The 15843-nt window shown below is 49.5% G+C and overlaps 1 protein-coding gene across 1 annotated transcript in view; it reads right to left on the bottom strand.

The window, feature by feature from the left end:
• cdh11 (cadherin 11, type 2, OB-cadherin (osteoblast)) overlaps nt 1-14157 on the bottom strand; it is a gene marked incomplete at its 5' end in the record, with an annotated part of 21776 nt that extends 7619 nt beyond the window's left edge. Inside the window, 7 exons of the mRNA XM_084437401.1 lie at nt 208-344; nt 948-1201; nt 5306-5493; nt 10051-10218; nt 11344-11463; nt 12721-13015; nt 13909-14157. Of these exons, the coding sequence (XP_084293527.1) occupies nt 208-344; nt 948-1201; nt 5306-5493; nt 10051-10218; nt 11344-11463; nt 12721-13015; nt 13909-14157 (1411 nt within the window). The remainder of the gene's footprint in view (nt 1-207; nt 345-947; nt 1202-5305; nt 5494-10050; nt 10219-11343; nt 11464-12720; nt 13016-13908) is intronic.
• Between the last annotated feature and the right edge of the window lie 1686 nt (nt 14158-15843).

The raw sequence follows: 15843 nt of genomic DNA, 5'->3' as shown, positions 1-15843 counted from the left end.
CAGAACTCTCTGGCATCCAGAACCAGACCCCTCATTTTCACAAACCCTTCATTTAGAAAGTCCCCGATGTGAGCAGTAGAACGGGTAGCATGTTCAAACTTAGCACCACTGACCTTCGCCTTTGGCTGGTTTAGTTCTGAAACTGAATCTCGTTGTTACTTCAGATAATTACACGCACAAGCGGCACAGTTGGGTCTGTTTGTTTACCGATCTCGGTGGCGCTGACGGAGATGTTGTGCCACGGCAGGGTCTCCCGGTCCAGCGGTCTGGTGGTCCGTATCATGCCGTCCTCAGGGTTGACGCTGAAGAAATGCTCCACGTCTGTGTATCGAGGGATCATGTATCTGTGGACGGTCAAGTTGTCTGTTTAGCTCAGGAAGAAGGAAACGTATCGTGCCGCTATATGATATGTGGCGTAAAAAAAAAACGAACAAGCAAAAACGTCACAACAACAAAAGAAAGTCCAACCATTTATGGGGGATTTTGATATTCAGGTATTCCTTTTAGTTTTTTGTTTGACTTGATGGCATTGTGTATTGTTGGATGGTCTCACGCTAAATATTGAGCAGTTTCACAAAGAAATTGCAACCAACCATTTCTGTGGATTTCTTGCGAAATGCTAGTGCAAGAAAGGATAAGCTAAGAAGAAGAACAATATACAAAAACATGTGCAGTCAGTGTATACAGAGAGTATGCAGAGTATAATGAAAGTGAGTGTATGTATGTGTATATGTGTGTGTGGCATGATATGTGAGTGCGGTGCATTCAGAGCGACTTCTAAGACTCGCTTTTGAAAGCATCGCACCGCCATCATCAGACATTTACACCAGGAGACAGGGTGATTTGATCTGCAGAGATGGACGGGTTGATTTGATCTGGAGAGACGGGCAGCTTGATTTGATCCAGCGAGGCGGACGGGCGCCCGTCATCTGTCGCGTCGTCCCTACCTGACAGGGTTGTTGGCGGTGTCCGTGTCCTTGGCGTGCACGCGTCCCACCGGCGTTCCTTCCGGGGCGTTCTCCTCCACCTCGAAGCTGTAGCTGGTCGCCATGAACACGGGCGGCTCGTCCGCGTCCTCCACGGCGACCTTGACGGTGGCCGTGTCCTTGTACGGCCCCCAGCTGATGAAGCGGGGGTCGACATGCATGTTGGACGCCTCCACGATCACGGTGTAAGTCCTCTTGCTCTCGAAGTCCACCGGCTGGGGAGGGGTGAGGGGGGGTGAGGGCGGGGTTACTGAAACGTCCACTCTGAGCAGCATTGATCAGGGAATGATAATTAAAACTTTTTTTTTTTTTTTCAGTTAATTACGTGCTTATATGAGCACACACACGGATATACCACGCACACACACACACACGCACTGGCACGCACCCACACGCACGCAATCTTTCAAGTAAAAAAAACTTGACAGATTGTGTGTGCTGTTGCAACTGAGATCAAACTTGAACAAATCTGATGAAATATTTCAAAAGGCTGATGACTGATCATGAGGCATATCCGTGCCTTCAGCCTTGGGAATGACTGCCGTAGTCTCGCCTATTTACCAGTACCACAGGAGGAGGCTAGAGGGCGCTGTTGCTACAGCGTACGAAGCAGAACACTGCTCATGGTCAGCATGAGACACCATCACAGCATGTTTTAGTTTAATCTCCCTTTGTTCAACTAAATACCGTTCTGTACGACAATGGTCAGCATAGCAATCTCCACTTTAATCCTCTGTAACCAAATACAAATGCAGTGTTCCTCGACTGAGTCCAACTCCCAGAGCTCTGACACGGCCTGACAAGGAAGGAAAGGTGTTAATAGTTTGCCGCCGGCAGCCCTGTCCCTGTCCCTGTCCCTGTCCCTGTCCCTGTCCCTGTCCCTGTCCCTGTCCCTGTCCCTGTCCCTGTCCCTGCCGACGGATCTCCCACATCAGCCTGCTTACCGAGGACTCTGACTCATGCTTCAGACCGCATTGTGATTAATCAATGTATGACTTGGAGGGCATGTCAGTACACACACACACACACACGTGCGTCCGCACGCACATAAACAAACACATCCAAGCCCACATGCACAACTGTAAACACTCAAACAAGCTGTCTGTGTGGTAATTGATTCAAAGCTGTTTTTTTTCTGTTTTCTCTTGTACTCTCCTCAGATGTCCCTCTGCATCTCGTTAATGAAGCTGCCAACAGTGGAAACCAGGCATCACTTCTGTCCTCCGACAGGCTGAAGGCTCATCATCCTCTCGTGACTACGCCCCACCCCCATCTCTCTCCCTCTCTCCCAACCTCCCTCTCTCTATATAGTCCTCTCTCTCTCTCTCTCCCTCTCTCTCTCTCTCTCTCTCCCAACCTCCCTCTCTCTATATTGTCATCTCTCTCTCCCTCTCTCTCCCTCTCTCCCAACCTCCCTCTCTCTATATAGTCCTCTCTCTCTCTCCCTCTCTCTCTCTCCCAACCTCCCTCTCTCTATATAGTCATCTCTCTCTCCCTCTCTCCCAACCTCCCTCTATATAGTCCTCTCTCTCTCCCTCTCTCTCTCTCTCTCTCCCAACCTCCCTCTCTCTATATAGTCCTCTCTCTCTCTCCCTCTCTCCCAACCTCCCTCTCTCTATATAGTCCTCTCTCTCTCTCCCTCTCTCTCTCCCAACCTCCCTCTCTCTATATAGTCCTCTCTCTCTCTCCCTCTCTCCTGACCTCCTTCTCTCTATAGTCATCTCTCTCTCCCAACCTCCCTCTCTCTAGTCATCTCTCTCTCTCTCCCTCTCTCTATATAGTCATCTCTCTCTCCCTCTCTCTCTCCCTCTCTCCCAACCTCCTTCTCTCTATAGTCATCTCTCTCTCTCTCCCAACCTCCCTCTCTCTATAGTCATCTCTCTCTCTCCCAACCTCCCTCTCTCTAGTCATCTCTCTCTCTCCCTCTCTCCCTCTCTCTATATAGTCCTCTCTCTCTCTCTCTCTCTCTCTCTCTCTCCCAACCTCCCTCTCTCTATATAGTCCTCTCTCTCTCCCTCTCTCCCAACCTCCCTCTCTCTATAGTCATCTCTCTCTCTCTCTCTCTCTCTCTCTCCCTCTCTCCCAACCTCACTCTCTCTATAGTCATCTCTCTCTCTCCCAACCTCCCTCTCTCCATATAGTCCTCTCTCTCTCTCTCTCCCTCTCTCTATATAGTCATCTCTCTCTCTCCCACTTCCTCCCAACCTCCCTCTCTCTCTCTACATCTCTCTCTCCCTCTCTTTCTTTATTTTGTGACTTAATAATTTGCTGGCAGAACCTAATCAGTGGTAGATAATATTCCGAATAACGGCAGGACTCCTGTTAATATTCCGACTGCGTTGTTCAACTTCGCAGTTGAAACAGAATACTTGATTAGAACCACGGCCTTTCCATCAGTAACGTTGGGTTTAATTTTCGACATGCTTTGAAGAGCAAAAAGGTGATGATTTCCCAAGAGGTGTGTCAAGCAGGCATTACGTTATTGAGTGGAGGAGTGGAGCCGCGATGTATCCAGCTGATTGCTGCCAGCAGGTTGTATTGTCTGCCTCTCGTACTCCGAGCCCCCACCTGCCCCTCTCCTCCCAAAATCGTTAAGCAAACAGCCGATCCTCTCTACGCCGTGTCTCCGCGATGAGAAGTTGTAGCCAAACAGGGGGGGTTTGCCGTCGTAGAATCAGCTTCTACGGCAGGCAGGTTTATCTATCGAACACTGATCCGTTTCCGGTCACCGTAGCGGCCCGTCGTAGCGGAGGCGGGGCTCTTGAGATGAGCAGCCGCCCTCGATCCCTCCGGAGGACATCGCAGAGGGAAATGTTTACACGGACAATTTGATACATTTAAATAGCTGCTGTTCGGGCTTACCTGCAATAATCCTCATGATTCATTGGGCAGTACATCAGCCAGACAAATACACTGACACGCATGGCGCACACGTGCACGCACACATGCACCACACACGCGCACACCACTGAGCCTTGATGTCCAAATTAGCTGGCTTAAACTGACACATCCTCTAAGCTCAAGCATTGTGGCGGTAGGCTGCCCCCGGAGGCAGACAGGGTGTACTGCAGGGGTGCAGAGGCGGCCCCCAAGGTCAATGAATGTAGGCAATACTATCAGCACTAGCGAAGAGCAGGCGAGAGAGAAAGAGAAAAAAAAAGAGAGAGAGAGAGAGAGGGAGAGAGAGAGAGAGAGAGAGGGGGAGAGAGAGAGAGAGAGAGAGAGAGAGAGAGAGAGGGAGCAGGCTCACAGTCACAGTGCAGGGATGAGCTCCCTGGCCCAGAGTGCAGCCATGAAAGTCAATGCTCATCCGCGACATAATAAGAACTGAGGTGGTGTCATTGCAATCACGAGCGGAACGGGAAAAATCACTCTCCTCCTTCTCTCTCTCTCTTTCTCTCTCTCTCTTTCGCTCTCTCCCTACCTCCTCTTTCTCTCCCTCCATCCCTACCTCTTTCTCTCTGTCTTTCTCTCTCTCATCCCTCTCACTCTCTCTCCCTCTCTTTCTCTCTCTCTCTCTCCATTGCTCAGAGTAAGCTACAGTCTCTCTCTCTCTCTCTCTCTCTCTCTCTCTCTCTCACACACACACACACACAGACTTTTCTCCATTTCTCCACCTCTAAACCTGTCTCTCTTCACGCACACACACACACATTTGCACGCACATGATGTACACCCACAAACAAACACATTCCCGTAATTCAAACAGGGGCACGTAGCCGCGAGCGTGACATGAAATGAGAGAGGAGCCAGTGAGTGTCAGGAGCATTTCATTCCACAAAACTCTGCACTGTGACTGCAGTAAGGCAATTGGACGCAGATGACTTCGTTCTTACAATGCATCTTCTCGCGCGCACACAAACACACACACACACACATATACATACACACACAATGTCTCATTGACATCACGCTGCTTTTTCCATGTCCTTTCCCCCCTCCCTCCTTCTCCCTCTCTCCATCCCTCCTCCTCTCTGTCTCTCTCCCTCCCTCCCCCCCTCCTCTCTCCCTCCCTCCTCCTCTCTCCTTCCCTCCTTCCTTCTCTCTCCCTCCCTCCTTCTCTCTCCCTCCCTCCTTCGTCCTCTCTCCCTCCCTCCTCCTCTCTCCCTCCCTCCTTCCTCCTCTCTCCCTCTCCCCCTCCCTCCTCCTCTCTCCCTCCCTCCTTCCCTCTCCACCTCCCTCCTCCTCTCTCCCTCTCCCCCTCCCTCCTCCTCTCTCCCTCCCTCCTTCTTCCTCTCTCCATCTCCTCTCTCCCTCCTCCTCTCTCCCTCCCTCCTCCTCTCTCCCTCCATCCCTGCCTCCCCTTCGTTGCGTCTCACCTTTTTCAGCTTGATGACGCCCTCGCGGCTCTGTGAGTCTGTGGAGATCTCGAACACGCCCATGCCGTCGCCCTCCACCAGCCGGTAGGTGACCAGGCCGTTCTCGCCCAGGTCAGGGTCTCTGGCCTTCAGACGGCCTACCTCCTCACCCGGCACCTTGTCCTCGGACACCGACATGACATACACACCTGGGGAGGGGGAGAGAGAGAGAGAGGGAGAGAGAGAGAGAGAGGGAGGGAGGGAGGGAGGGATGGAGGGAGGGAGGGAGAGAGAGAGACAGCCTTACTGTTAAGCCTTTGTGTAACCAAGGTATTGAGAGCACATATTCACAACAGTTGATGACGGCTTCATCTCTTTGAGAGAGTGGGTGTTACAGTTTCCCCGTGTACTGTGGGCTTTGCTGCTATATAGACTCTCTCTCTCTCTCTCTCTATATATATATATATATATATATATATGGCCTGTAAAGAAGGCTGTGCTGCTACAGTTTATAGACTATATACAGTAGTATATATACGGTCTATAGACTGTATACTATATTAGGACCTGGGCCAGGGGATTACTGGGAGAGCTATGGAACACAGACGACTGTGGAGACTGCCTCAGTTAGCCAGAACCAGTAGGTCTCAGCTTATGTGCAAACCAACCTTATCCGTATGAATATGCGTGTGTGTGCGTGTGTGTGTGTGTTCATGCATGCATGCACGAGCATGTGCGCGCGAGGGAGAGTGTGTCCTTGTTTGCGAGTGTGGCCGTGCGTGCGTGCTTCTTGCGTCGGCAGGGGTGGCGACACCTCGTCACGGTCGGAGCGCGGTGGTGCGACCATATGGTTCCACCCTCGCCTGACCCGACCACCTACTGCAACCTTCAGAGCCAAAAGCTTCAATTATAAAGACTCGGGTAGGAGTCCTTGAGCACAGACCTGACTAAAAAAAGCTGCTTTATTCAGACTCTGATATCCATAAAAACATGGATATCTCCCTGCCAAGTCTTCTCTACTGCGCCCCCATCCCACTGGGTAGAGGGAAGAACGAGTACGACTGAGACCTTCCAATCTACCGACTGACAGGGAAACTATATGCCCCCAAATACCTTAGCAGCTATATTTCTAGTATTAGAGAATCACATAACCACAGGGCAAGGTCCAGCATAGCCAACCTGCAAGGTGTACAGCACAGATGGGCCAATGTTCATTTGCTCATACAGGAGCTCAGGAGTGGAATGCCTTTGACCATCAAAGAGAGCTTGAACCTACATAGTTCCAAGGTAAATGTTAGGAAATGTCTCCTAGCAAAATTCCAAGAGTACAACTAAGTAAAGAGTAAAAGTAAAAATTTCAGTGAAGGAGGGTTTGGGAGGTGTACATTTTATACATCAAACTATGTTGTATTTTTGTGTACACAAGTGTGTATTTTAAGTTGTAGGTGATGTTATTAATAGGTCTGTCAAATTATTAAAAAAGAATCGTATTAATTACTGGATCTGTAATTCATTCATTCATTCATTGTGATTAATCGCTGATCTTTTTTTTTTTTTTGCTGGCAAAAGCCCCCAAATAAAGCTATTTCAATTGAAAGACATTCCATTATTGTGGCTTTGTGATTGTGATTACTGACCGACGTCCAGCGTATCCGGCCTGCGCCAGTAGCCTACTTCCATTCTTGTCGTCTTTTCTGTGTCATACAGCTGATGGATTTTTGTAATTGCCTCATGAAGGTTAGGCTACTTGTAAGCTGCATCGGAGAAAGCAATTTGAAACAGCTCCATAAGCGCTTGTCCTCTGCTATTGAAACTGGCATACAGTCCACAGCAATCCACTTTGAGATGGAGTTTGTCGATTTTTCGGAGTTAGACTTGTTCATTTAGACACTGCTCTCATAGCCCTTCTCAGTCCTGTTGTCGCATTACACTCGCTCATGCCAGACAACAGTCCTTTGCTGGTCCATTCACTTCGCCGTCAAAATAAATCGGTGTCGGCCTGTTTAGGAGAGGCGCTCATATTCATAAGTGTCAGATAAACATGAAACTTCACTTACCTAAGCAAAAGGGTCTATTTAAACAAATGCTTGGTTTTGAAGCATCGGCGCTACCATTAAATAACTTATTTAGACGCGTTCTGTCCGAGTGAAATTATTTTTCCGAGGTAGGCTTGTCTTCTTCTGTGGTGGTGGCAGTCTCTTTGAAGCTTCAAAGCACCGCCACCACCACAGAAGAAGACTACCTCGGAAAAATAATTTCGCACCAAAATACAAATTATCTGTCAGCCCCCCCCCCCCCGTCAACATCTCGCCGCGCAAGGTGCCCTCATTTTTCACTGAGCATCTGCCCCCCAGAATGTCTGTGCACGCCACTGAACTTGTGGTTGTGCAACATATGATGCTGACGCCCGGAGAAAACGTTTCTGTTGAAAAGGAGTTTTCACACATTGCGGTAGATGTCCTCAAAGATAGGGAAAGGGTAGAGCCAATGAGTAACCTCGACTCCCAACTGAAATCACACGTGCAGTAACCGCTACATTGACATAACTTCCTTTTTCAGTACGGCGGCCGTCAAACTAAAAACACATCTCTGCATTTATGCCTACAAAGTGAAAAAACGAGTTGATGATGACCCAAATGTGTTCAACCTCTGACAAGTTCCAGAAGTCCCTTTTGAAGTGGTTCCACATCTGAAAACAAACGTCATGGTGTGTAGAAACATGGTGTATAGAAACACTGGAGAAAATGTCATGCTTTAGTCATAAAATGCACAATACCTTACACATGAGCTTATCTGCCACTCCACTAAGGTGGCGGCCATCTTGAAATTTCAAGCGGCTTCTTGTTAAGTGACCCATGGAGACAGCTCATCCCAATTTTCATGCTTCAATTTTCATCTATTAATGGATGTATTAATATAACTGGATAGTGTCACTCCATTCACTGACTGCTCGAAGAAGTGAAGCCCTATTGAGCCGCGCCATCTTTGAAAACCTTTACGCAGTCAAAGGTATCAATGACGCGTTCTTGTAGTCCACCAACAGATGGCTCTCCCCGCTTTGAGTTAGCAATGAAAGGCGGCTTGCTTATTAATCTACTTTCGTCAAATATTCCATTGGAAAACATCTTTTTTTATTCAGGCATCGTAGTTTTAACAGTATAATTGTGACTGAACATGTTTTGTTTGCTAGTAGGTGGTATTCATTCTGTTTCGAGCTCGGCGGGTTAGCTGCGAACTTCATGCCGCAACGAGAGATCCCGTCTCTGGGTGGACAGCTGTTCAACTCGCCTGGGACCAGGTCCCCTGAAGCTATTTCGCCTGGCTGCCCATCGCGTTGTTGTGAACAGAATGAATACCACCTACTAGCAAACAAAACATGTTCAGTGTGTTGTGTTGCATAACTGGGCAGTCATCTAATTGACGTTACAGCTCAAAAAAACTAACACTAACCGAATCGATATTGAATTGAATTGAATCGAATCAAATTGAATCGTGATAATCGATTCTGAATCTTGTGAATCGGAATCGAATCGATTCTTGAAATGCGAATCGATACACAGCCCTATTTTTAGGATACATGACTTACTCTATCGTGTATTTTCACTACTGTCTAATAAACTAAACTAAACTAATGATGAGGTACACCTCTGAAAGGCCCTAGCAATTACTAACCAAACAGCGTTCTGATTGACACCATCTGGGATCTCGTGATCATTATTTCTGGTCCAACAATAAGCTATTGAACCAACGTTTCCCAAAGGGTCCTTCCTCCACCAATTGCAAAATTCTACCTTTAATACTTTTATCTCCATTTTTTCCCCCCGCTCCAAGAGCAACAATCCTCCAGGCCTGCGGAGCTCCAGCCTGCCTCCTTTCTGCTGAAAGCATTGAAAACGTGGGAGTGGTGCACCCCACCACCTCCCCACGCAAGACCAAATGGGGTGAATTGATGTGTGCCATTTCCATTACATGAGAGGGCTACAATATATGTGCTTAGTTCGCACTTTAAAGCTACGACACTCTCACTCCCATTCCCACTCTCTCTCTCTCTCTCTCTCTCTCTCTCTCTCTCTCTCTCACTCCCTCCCTCTCTCTTTCTCTCTCTGACAAACCTGTACAAACACAGTAAATATTTCACAACTTTTTTTTTTTATCACTCACAAGATTAGTTGGCACCGCATCACCCATGAGTGCAGTGAAAACGTTTAATAATTAAGATGTAATATTATATCATCCCTAAAGCATCTATACTCCTGGTGTAAACAGCGTTTAACATGCTCGCCAGGGAGCGAGCTGCCTGGTCCATTCTGACATGCCAGTGTTGACGTCTGGGCCTGGGGGCTGGCGGGGGCTGCTATAGCGCTGGCGGGGGATGCTACAGGGGCGCCAGACCGGCTAAAAGTAGAACTGTCCCCTCAGGAAGATCACAGCTCACAGCATGGGAACCAGACAGGCTCAGGGACAGACCAATTTAAAGGGGTAGACAGAGAAGATGGGAGTCAGAAAAGGGGGAGACAGAGGGAGGGAGGGAGGGAGGGAGGGAGGGAGGGAGGGAGGGAGGGAGGGAGAGAGAGAGGGAGAGGAGAGAAGGAGAAAGAGGGAGAGAGAGAGAGAGAGAGAGAGAGAAAGGGGGAAGAATAAAGTGAGACATGGTAAAGAGGAGGGGAAAAAGAAAGGCATCAACCATCAACCACGTACAGGACAGACATGGAGGAGGAGGCGGACGAGAGAGAGAGAGTGGAGGCGGGGCTTGGCATCAGACTCACTCTGTGGGAACTTGGGCGGGTTGTCGTTGACGTCGGTCAGGGTGATCTTGACCTCTGTGGTCCCTGACAGACCCCCCATATGGCCCCCCATGTCCTTGGCCTGGATGACCACGTCGTACTCCTGCCGCGCCTCACGGTCCATGTTAGGAAGGGCCGTCCTGATGATGCCTGCCAGGAGAAAAACAGCATCATCATCATCATCATCATCATAGTTCAATCTACCAGCTTCATAAACATGCCGTACTGTACATAGAGAACACTACCTAGGAGGGGATACGCATACCAACTACAGAAATAGAAATCTAGTCACAGTGTGCTTGGAGGCAGAACTCAGTTTACCCATCATCCTGTGCAGTATGTATGGCTATGACTCTATTCATTTGTTTGCTATTGTATTACATTTGGTTGATGTCTTTCCTTTTTCTGGAGGGGGGTGGGGGGGGTATTCAGGAGGTTTCACTAAACCCGCTTTCTGGAATACAACCCCGAAGCACACGCAACACACACATACACGCACACAGAAATAATCTGTGCTTCATACAGGAAGTGTGTATGACCTCTAACAGGGGCAGAGGAAGGGGCCAGGCGTCGTCAGGGACCCTCAGCCCATGAAAGAGCACATGCCGGCGGCGGCGGCCATATTGCCTCACACACCACACCCCATGGACACGGTGGCAGCGGTAACGTGTTTTAGAAGGCAACACCGTTGAGAACAGAAATTGGCATGCTTCAAAAATGCGGTGTTCTCTCTCTTACCCTCCCTCCCTTTCTCTCTCCCTCCCTCTCTCTCTCTTTCTTCTCTCTTTTATTTAATTTCCCTTTTCTGTGAGCTAACGGGCTGTGTTCACATCAGAGCAGAATTTGACAATGGTTGATCTCTTGCGACATTTAGCTGAGCTTGAGCATGAAATACAGATAAGCCCAAAACAAATTAAAAATGCTAGCATTGGAGAGGATCCAGAGAAATATCCTACGAGCAGGATTCTCTCTCTCTCTCTCTCTCTCTCTCTCTCTCTCTCTGTATCTCTCTGTCTTTCCCTGTTGTCCATTGGCTGGCAATATCCTTCTTCCCAGGATGCACTGCGTTGAACTAGGATATTGCCACTGTGATCTGGCAGGGTGCTGCGTCTGTTTGGCAGAGAGCAGGTTCTCGCAAACACGGCCTTGGACAAGAGCCACAGCACCCCGCGGCCCCCCTTGACAAACGCTCCCTCCCAGAACCGCTACACGTACGAGAGACACCGTTATTGTAGTTGCATTAAGAGACGTCGTGTTTTTATTACTGTGACCTACCGGTCTGTGGCTCCACGGAGAAGTAGGGCTGTCCTTGCAGGATGCTGTACACAAGCCTGGCGCTGTTGCCATAGGTGGGGTCATCGGCGTCCGTGGCCGTCACCTGCATCACAGACGTACCTGGAGACGGAGGAGGACCAGGAGGTGAGACCAGGAGGTGAGACTGCCTGGTCCATTCAGGAGACACCACTAGAGATCACAAGCTTTACACATTCAGGTACCATTTACCCAACTTAATGAAACATACGCAATGAAACATGATAAATGAACAGGAAATTAAAGTTAAAGAGTGTGGCGAACTCATTCTCCCAGCGTTTCACCTCGACAATGAGAGTAACGGTGTGTTCAATGTTCAGTTAGCAATCTCCCAGTGGCTGTTACATCCTGCAGCTAACACAGACACTGATGGGAATTACAGAACATCTTGCAAGGTTCGCTGCTATCAGATGAAGAAGGCATCCTTGACCATGATCTCTGAGTCCATTAAGGAGCGGTCCAGATCCCCCCCCCCCCCCCCCGGTCAGAACCAGCATCCCAGCTGTCAGCAGGAGGGATCTCGGGGTAATGGATCGCTGGCGCGTGACGCTGGAGCATTAAGAATGATGTATTACAATCGCGGGCGATAGACACGCAGAGAGAAACACATACATCTACACACACACACACACACACACACACACACACACAAAAAGAGACACAGAGCAAGACACATACATTTACCCCCCCGCCCCAACACACACACACTGACACTCAAACAGACACAGACAGGCATACACACTCACACACATGCACACACACACACACACATAATTACATATGTACACAGAGCACTTATCATCAACAATAATATCAACATTCAAAAAAGAAAATAGCCCAACAGTGACAGCAACAACATTAGCAACACAACCACTCCAGGGTTCGATTTCAGTCATTTTGAATAATGTCGGGGAAATCAGTTGTTTCACCAGCTCACACTCTCACAGTCCAGCTTAGTCGATGGCTGAGCACATTCTGTCATCACTCAACAATATGACTCTTCCAGAGGAATTAGAAATGCAATCAATAGTTACAAATGTTTATTTTAGCTGGACAGTAAGTACTGCAGGTGTCCATAATCCAGGTGACCTGTGATCTGTGATAACTCTAATTGACTATAAGGAATCACATTTTCTACTTTCTATTTTATTCTGATTTTAATATTTTATTATTAATCCATGCATGAAAATGCGAGTGACATCGGACAAAACCAGGAGAAAAAAGCTAAACCAAACCCTAAATGAACTGAGATGGTACCAGAGGAGCGATCCCACCCTTCTCTGCCCCCCCCCCCACCCCCATCTCGGTCTCCCAGCCCTGCGCCCGGCGCCCGACACTCACCCACGTTGGACATCTCGGGCACTCGAGCGTAGTACGGCCCGTGAAGGAACTCGGGCGGGTTGTCGTTGATGTCCTGGACCTTGACGATGAACTCGGAGGGCGGCTCCAGGGGCTTGTTGGTGTCGCGGTCCACGGCCTGGGCGGTCAGCGTGTACTGGGCCTGCTCCTCACGGTCCAGCGTCTTGGTGGCGTGGATGTTCCCCGTCTTGTCGTCGATGACGAAGATGGTACCGGCGCCCTCGCCTGACAGGATGTACTTGATGTTGCCGTTGCCGGAGTCCACATCCGAGTGGAGCTGGACACACGGGGAGGAAAAGCACAGGCACATCGTTAGTTTGTATTCTATTTTTCTTATTTCTGGATTTGAAAGCATATACAATATGCTTCGCTGTCAGGTGAAAACCACCTAACTCCATTTTGAAATTGTTGTTGTTGTTGTTGTTTTTAAATCAATTGAAAGCTAGGACTACCCTTTGCAACCTCTGAACACCTCCCAGCTCTGGGACCAATTAAATGTATTCTAAACGGCTCATGTGATTTTAGGTACAAAAACATCGAAATTATAATGTTGTTTTCAACATTCTGAAAACTTGCCATTTTGGAGTTTAATCAGTTTTCACCAGACAGCAACGGTATCTTACGACCTGTAACAGTTCATGCTGCATTCCTAACACACACTGTCCTGATGAGATATGGTTTGGTAAAACACTGATCGTTCCATTGCACACCTTTAGTGTGATAGAAATGCGGAGCGTGACCTTGGATATTTTCACTGCAAACACCCGGGAGCTATTTATATCCCGGAGGACTTAGTAAGGCAAATTCGGATTCCTATTGGTAATCATGGTTCCTGTGGCGCCATAAATCGCCCTGTCCCCCAGACGTCAGAGTCCTTGGGGGGTGAGCTTTGTTATTGGAAAGGAAATCCAGTTTATAACCTTTAATCAAGCAGGCCACTGATTGCTTTTGTGTAACAAATGGCAGGTATTCTGCGTAGCAAGGACTCAGCTGGTAATGAAAACCCCGGTGACTTTGGACTCCGCGGTGAAGAGGGGGGGGTGGTCGGAGGAGAGGGGGAAGAACATGGGCTGATGAGGGTTGATGAAAAATGCAGAGAACTGCCCCCCTAAGTATAGTACAGTAAAGTACAGTACAGTGGTAGAAAAGAGTTTGAAGCCGTGTTCTTACCCTTCCCACCAGCACCGGGTCGGGTCCAGTGTACTCCTCGATCACAAAGAACTGGTTCCAGACCCAGCCTCTCTTGGACCGGTGGAGAACCTGCCCCTCCTTCCCTCTCTCTCTGTGTCTGTGCAGCGACAGCTTCCGTCTGTGGCCGTGCTGGCGCTCCCTGTGGGCCGCCGCCGCGGCGAGCTCGCACGTCAACGCCCCGCACAGCAGGAAAAACAGGACCACCCGCAGTCCCGGCACCTCCCCCATCCTGACGACCGGGCCAATCACGTTCGCTGGCCTCCGCTGGTCTTCCGGGCGCTTCCTCCTGTCGTGCGTGTTCCCTGTTCACCGCGCTTAGCTCTTTGTCCCCGAGCGCCTTGGCTTGCTTGTCCCCTCGCTCTCTTCGCGTTGGCGGGTGACGGAACCTCACCACCGGGCGCTTCGGTTCCTCTGAATCATCACAACCTCCTCCTCCTTTTCACTGTTCCATCCACTCCTGAAAAAGAGAGAGAGAGAGCGAGAGAGAGCAATCGGTCAATCACAGTTACCGACAGCAGCAACGAAAACACCTGTGCAAGAGCGGCCCTTCATCACAAAAGCTTTCAACGACTCCTCTTACGTAAATGAAAAGATTCATTTGTTATACATCATCTGGATCGTGTTCCGACTACAGTACGTTATGGGGGTTGTAAAATGATCAGCGCTCATTTAATCAGGTTGCGAGATATCGGCGGCCCTCGGTTTGAACAGCTCCATACTTAATGTGTGTCTCTCTCAGTATCATGTTACAGACATGGACGAAGAAGGAAACCACCTCACCACAGGGCCAGGCATGAAGAGCATGGTTGGGCTGTCATCCTGCCCTGAGGGCTGTCGGCCACCAGCTTAGAGATGGAAGCCCAAAACACAGACGCTTCTTCTCAGCCCATCGCCTACCCATAAACCCTCCATCTGAAGAGGCGAGCTGGCAGGCCTGGTCACATGGGAATGACGTGACGTGATGCTGCGCGTCGCGCAATTAACCGCATGAGGAGGTGTAGCTGGCAGACGTGTGATTTGCTGTCATCGCTTCTTGCATGGGCGCTCGTGGAGAGAGTTGGTTATGAACAGTCTCGGGGGGGGGATTTTCTCGTCCACTGAGCTGCTAACAGCCGACCTCCAGCTCCCAGCGAGCCCCCCGGAACACCACTAGCAGCGGGCGGTAACCCCCGCCTGTAGGAAACCGCCGCGTATCAACAGCACGCCTTCGTATTCACGTCAAGGCAGCAACCCAATATGGCCGCCACGCAGCAGGGGTCACAGGAGGATAGGCTTCTATCGCTCTCTCCCTCCCTCTCTTTCTCTCTCTCTCCCACTCTCCCTCTCTCTCTCCCACTCTCTTTCTATTATTCTCTCTGTATCTCTCTATTACTCTCTCCCTCTCTCTCTCTCCCCCTGTCTCTCTCTATTACTCTTTCCCTTTCTCTCTCTCCCTCTCTCTCTCTCTCTCTCTCCCACTCTCCCTCTCTCTCTCCCACTCTCTCTCCACCCCCCTCTCTCTCTCTTTCTCCCCGTCTCTCTCTATTACTCTTTCCCTTTCTCTCTCCCTCTCTCTCTTTCCCTCTCTCTCTCTCTCCCTCTCTCTCCCACTCTCTCTATTACTCTCTCTGTCTCTCTCTATTACTCTCTCCCTCTCTCTCTCTCCCTCTCTTTCCCTCTCTCTCTGTCTCCCTCCCCCGCTCTCTCTCTCCCTTTCTCTCTCTGTCTCTCTCTCTCCCTCTGGAGCCATTTAAAGAACCAGTTCTGCTGGGAGGGAAGCAGGAGGGATGGGACGGAGAGATAGAACGAGGGAGGGATAAAAGAGATAAAACCGAACGCGAGCTTGTGAGTGTGAGGCCATAAATAAGAGGCAGATAAAGGCCAGCCACTGGAGAAGCAGGGTGGTAGGGAAATGGCTGCTCTAACTCAGATGGG

This window comes from Borostomias antarcticus, assembly GCF_949987555.1.
Source record: "Borostomias antarcticus genome assembly, chromosome: 4".
NCBI classification, from domain to species: domain Eukaryota; kingdom Metazoa; phylum Chordata; class Actinopteri; order Stomiiformes; family Stomiidae; genus Borostomias; species Borostomias antarcticus.
This window is presented reverse-complemented; position numbering and strand designations above follow the sequence as displayed.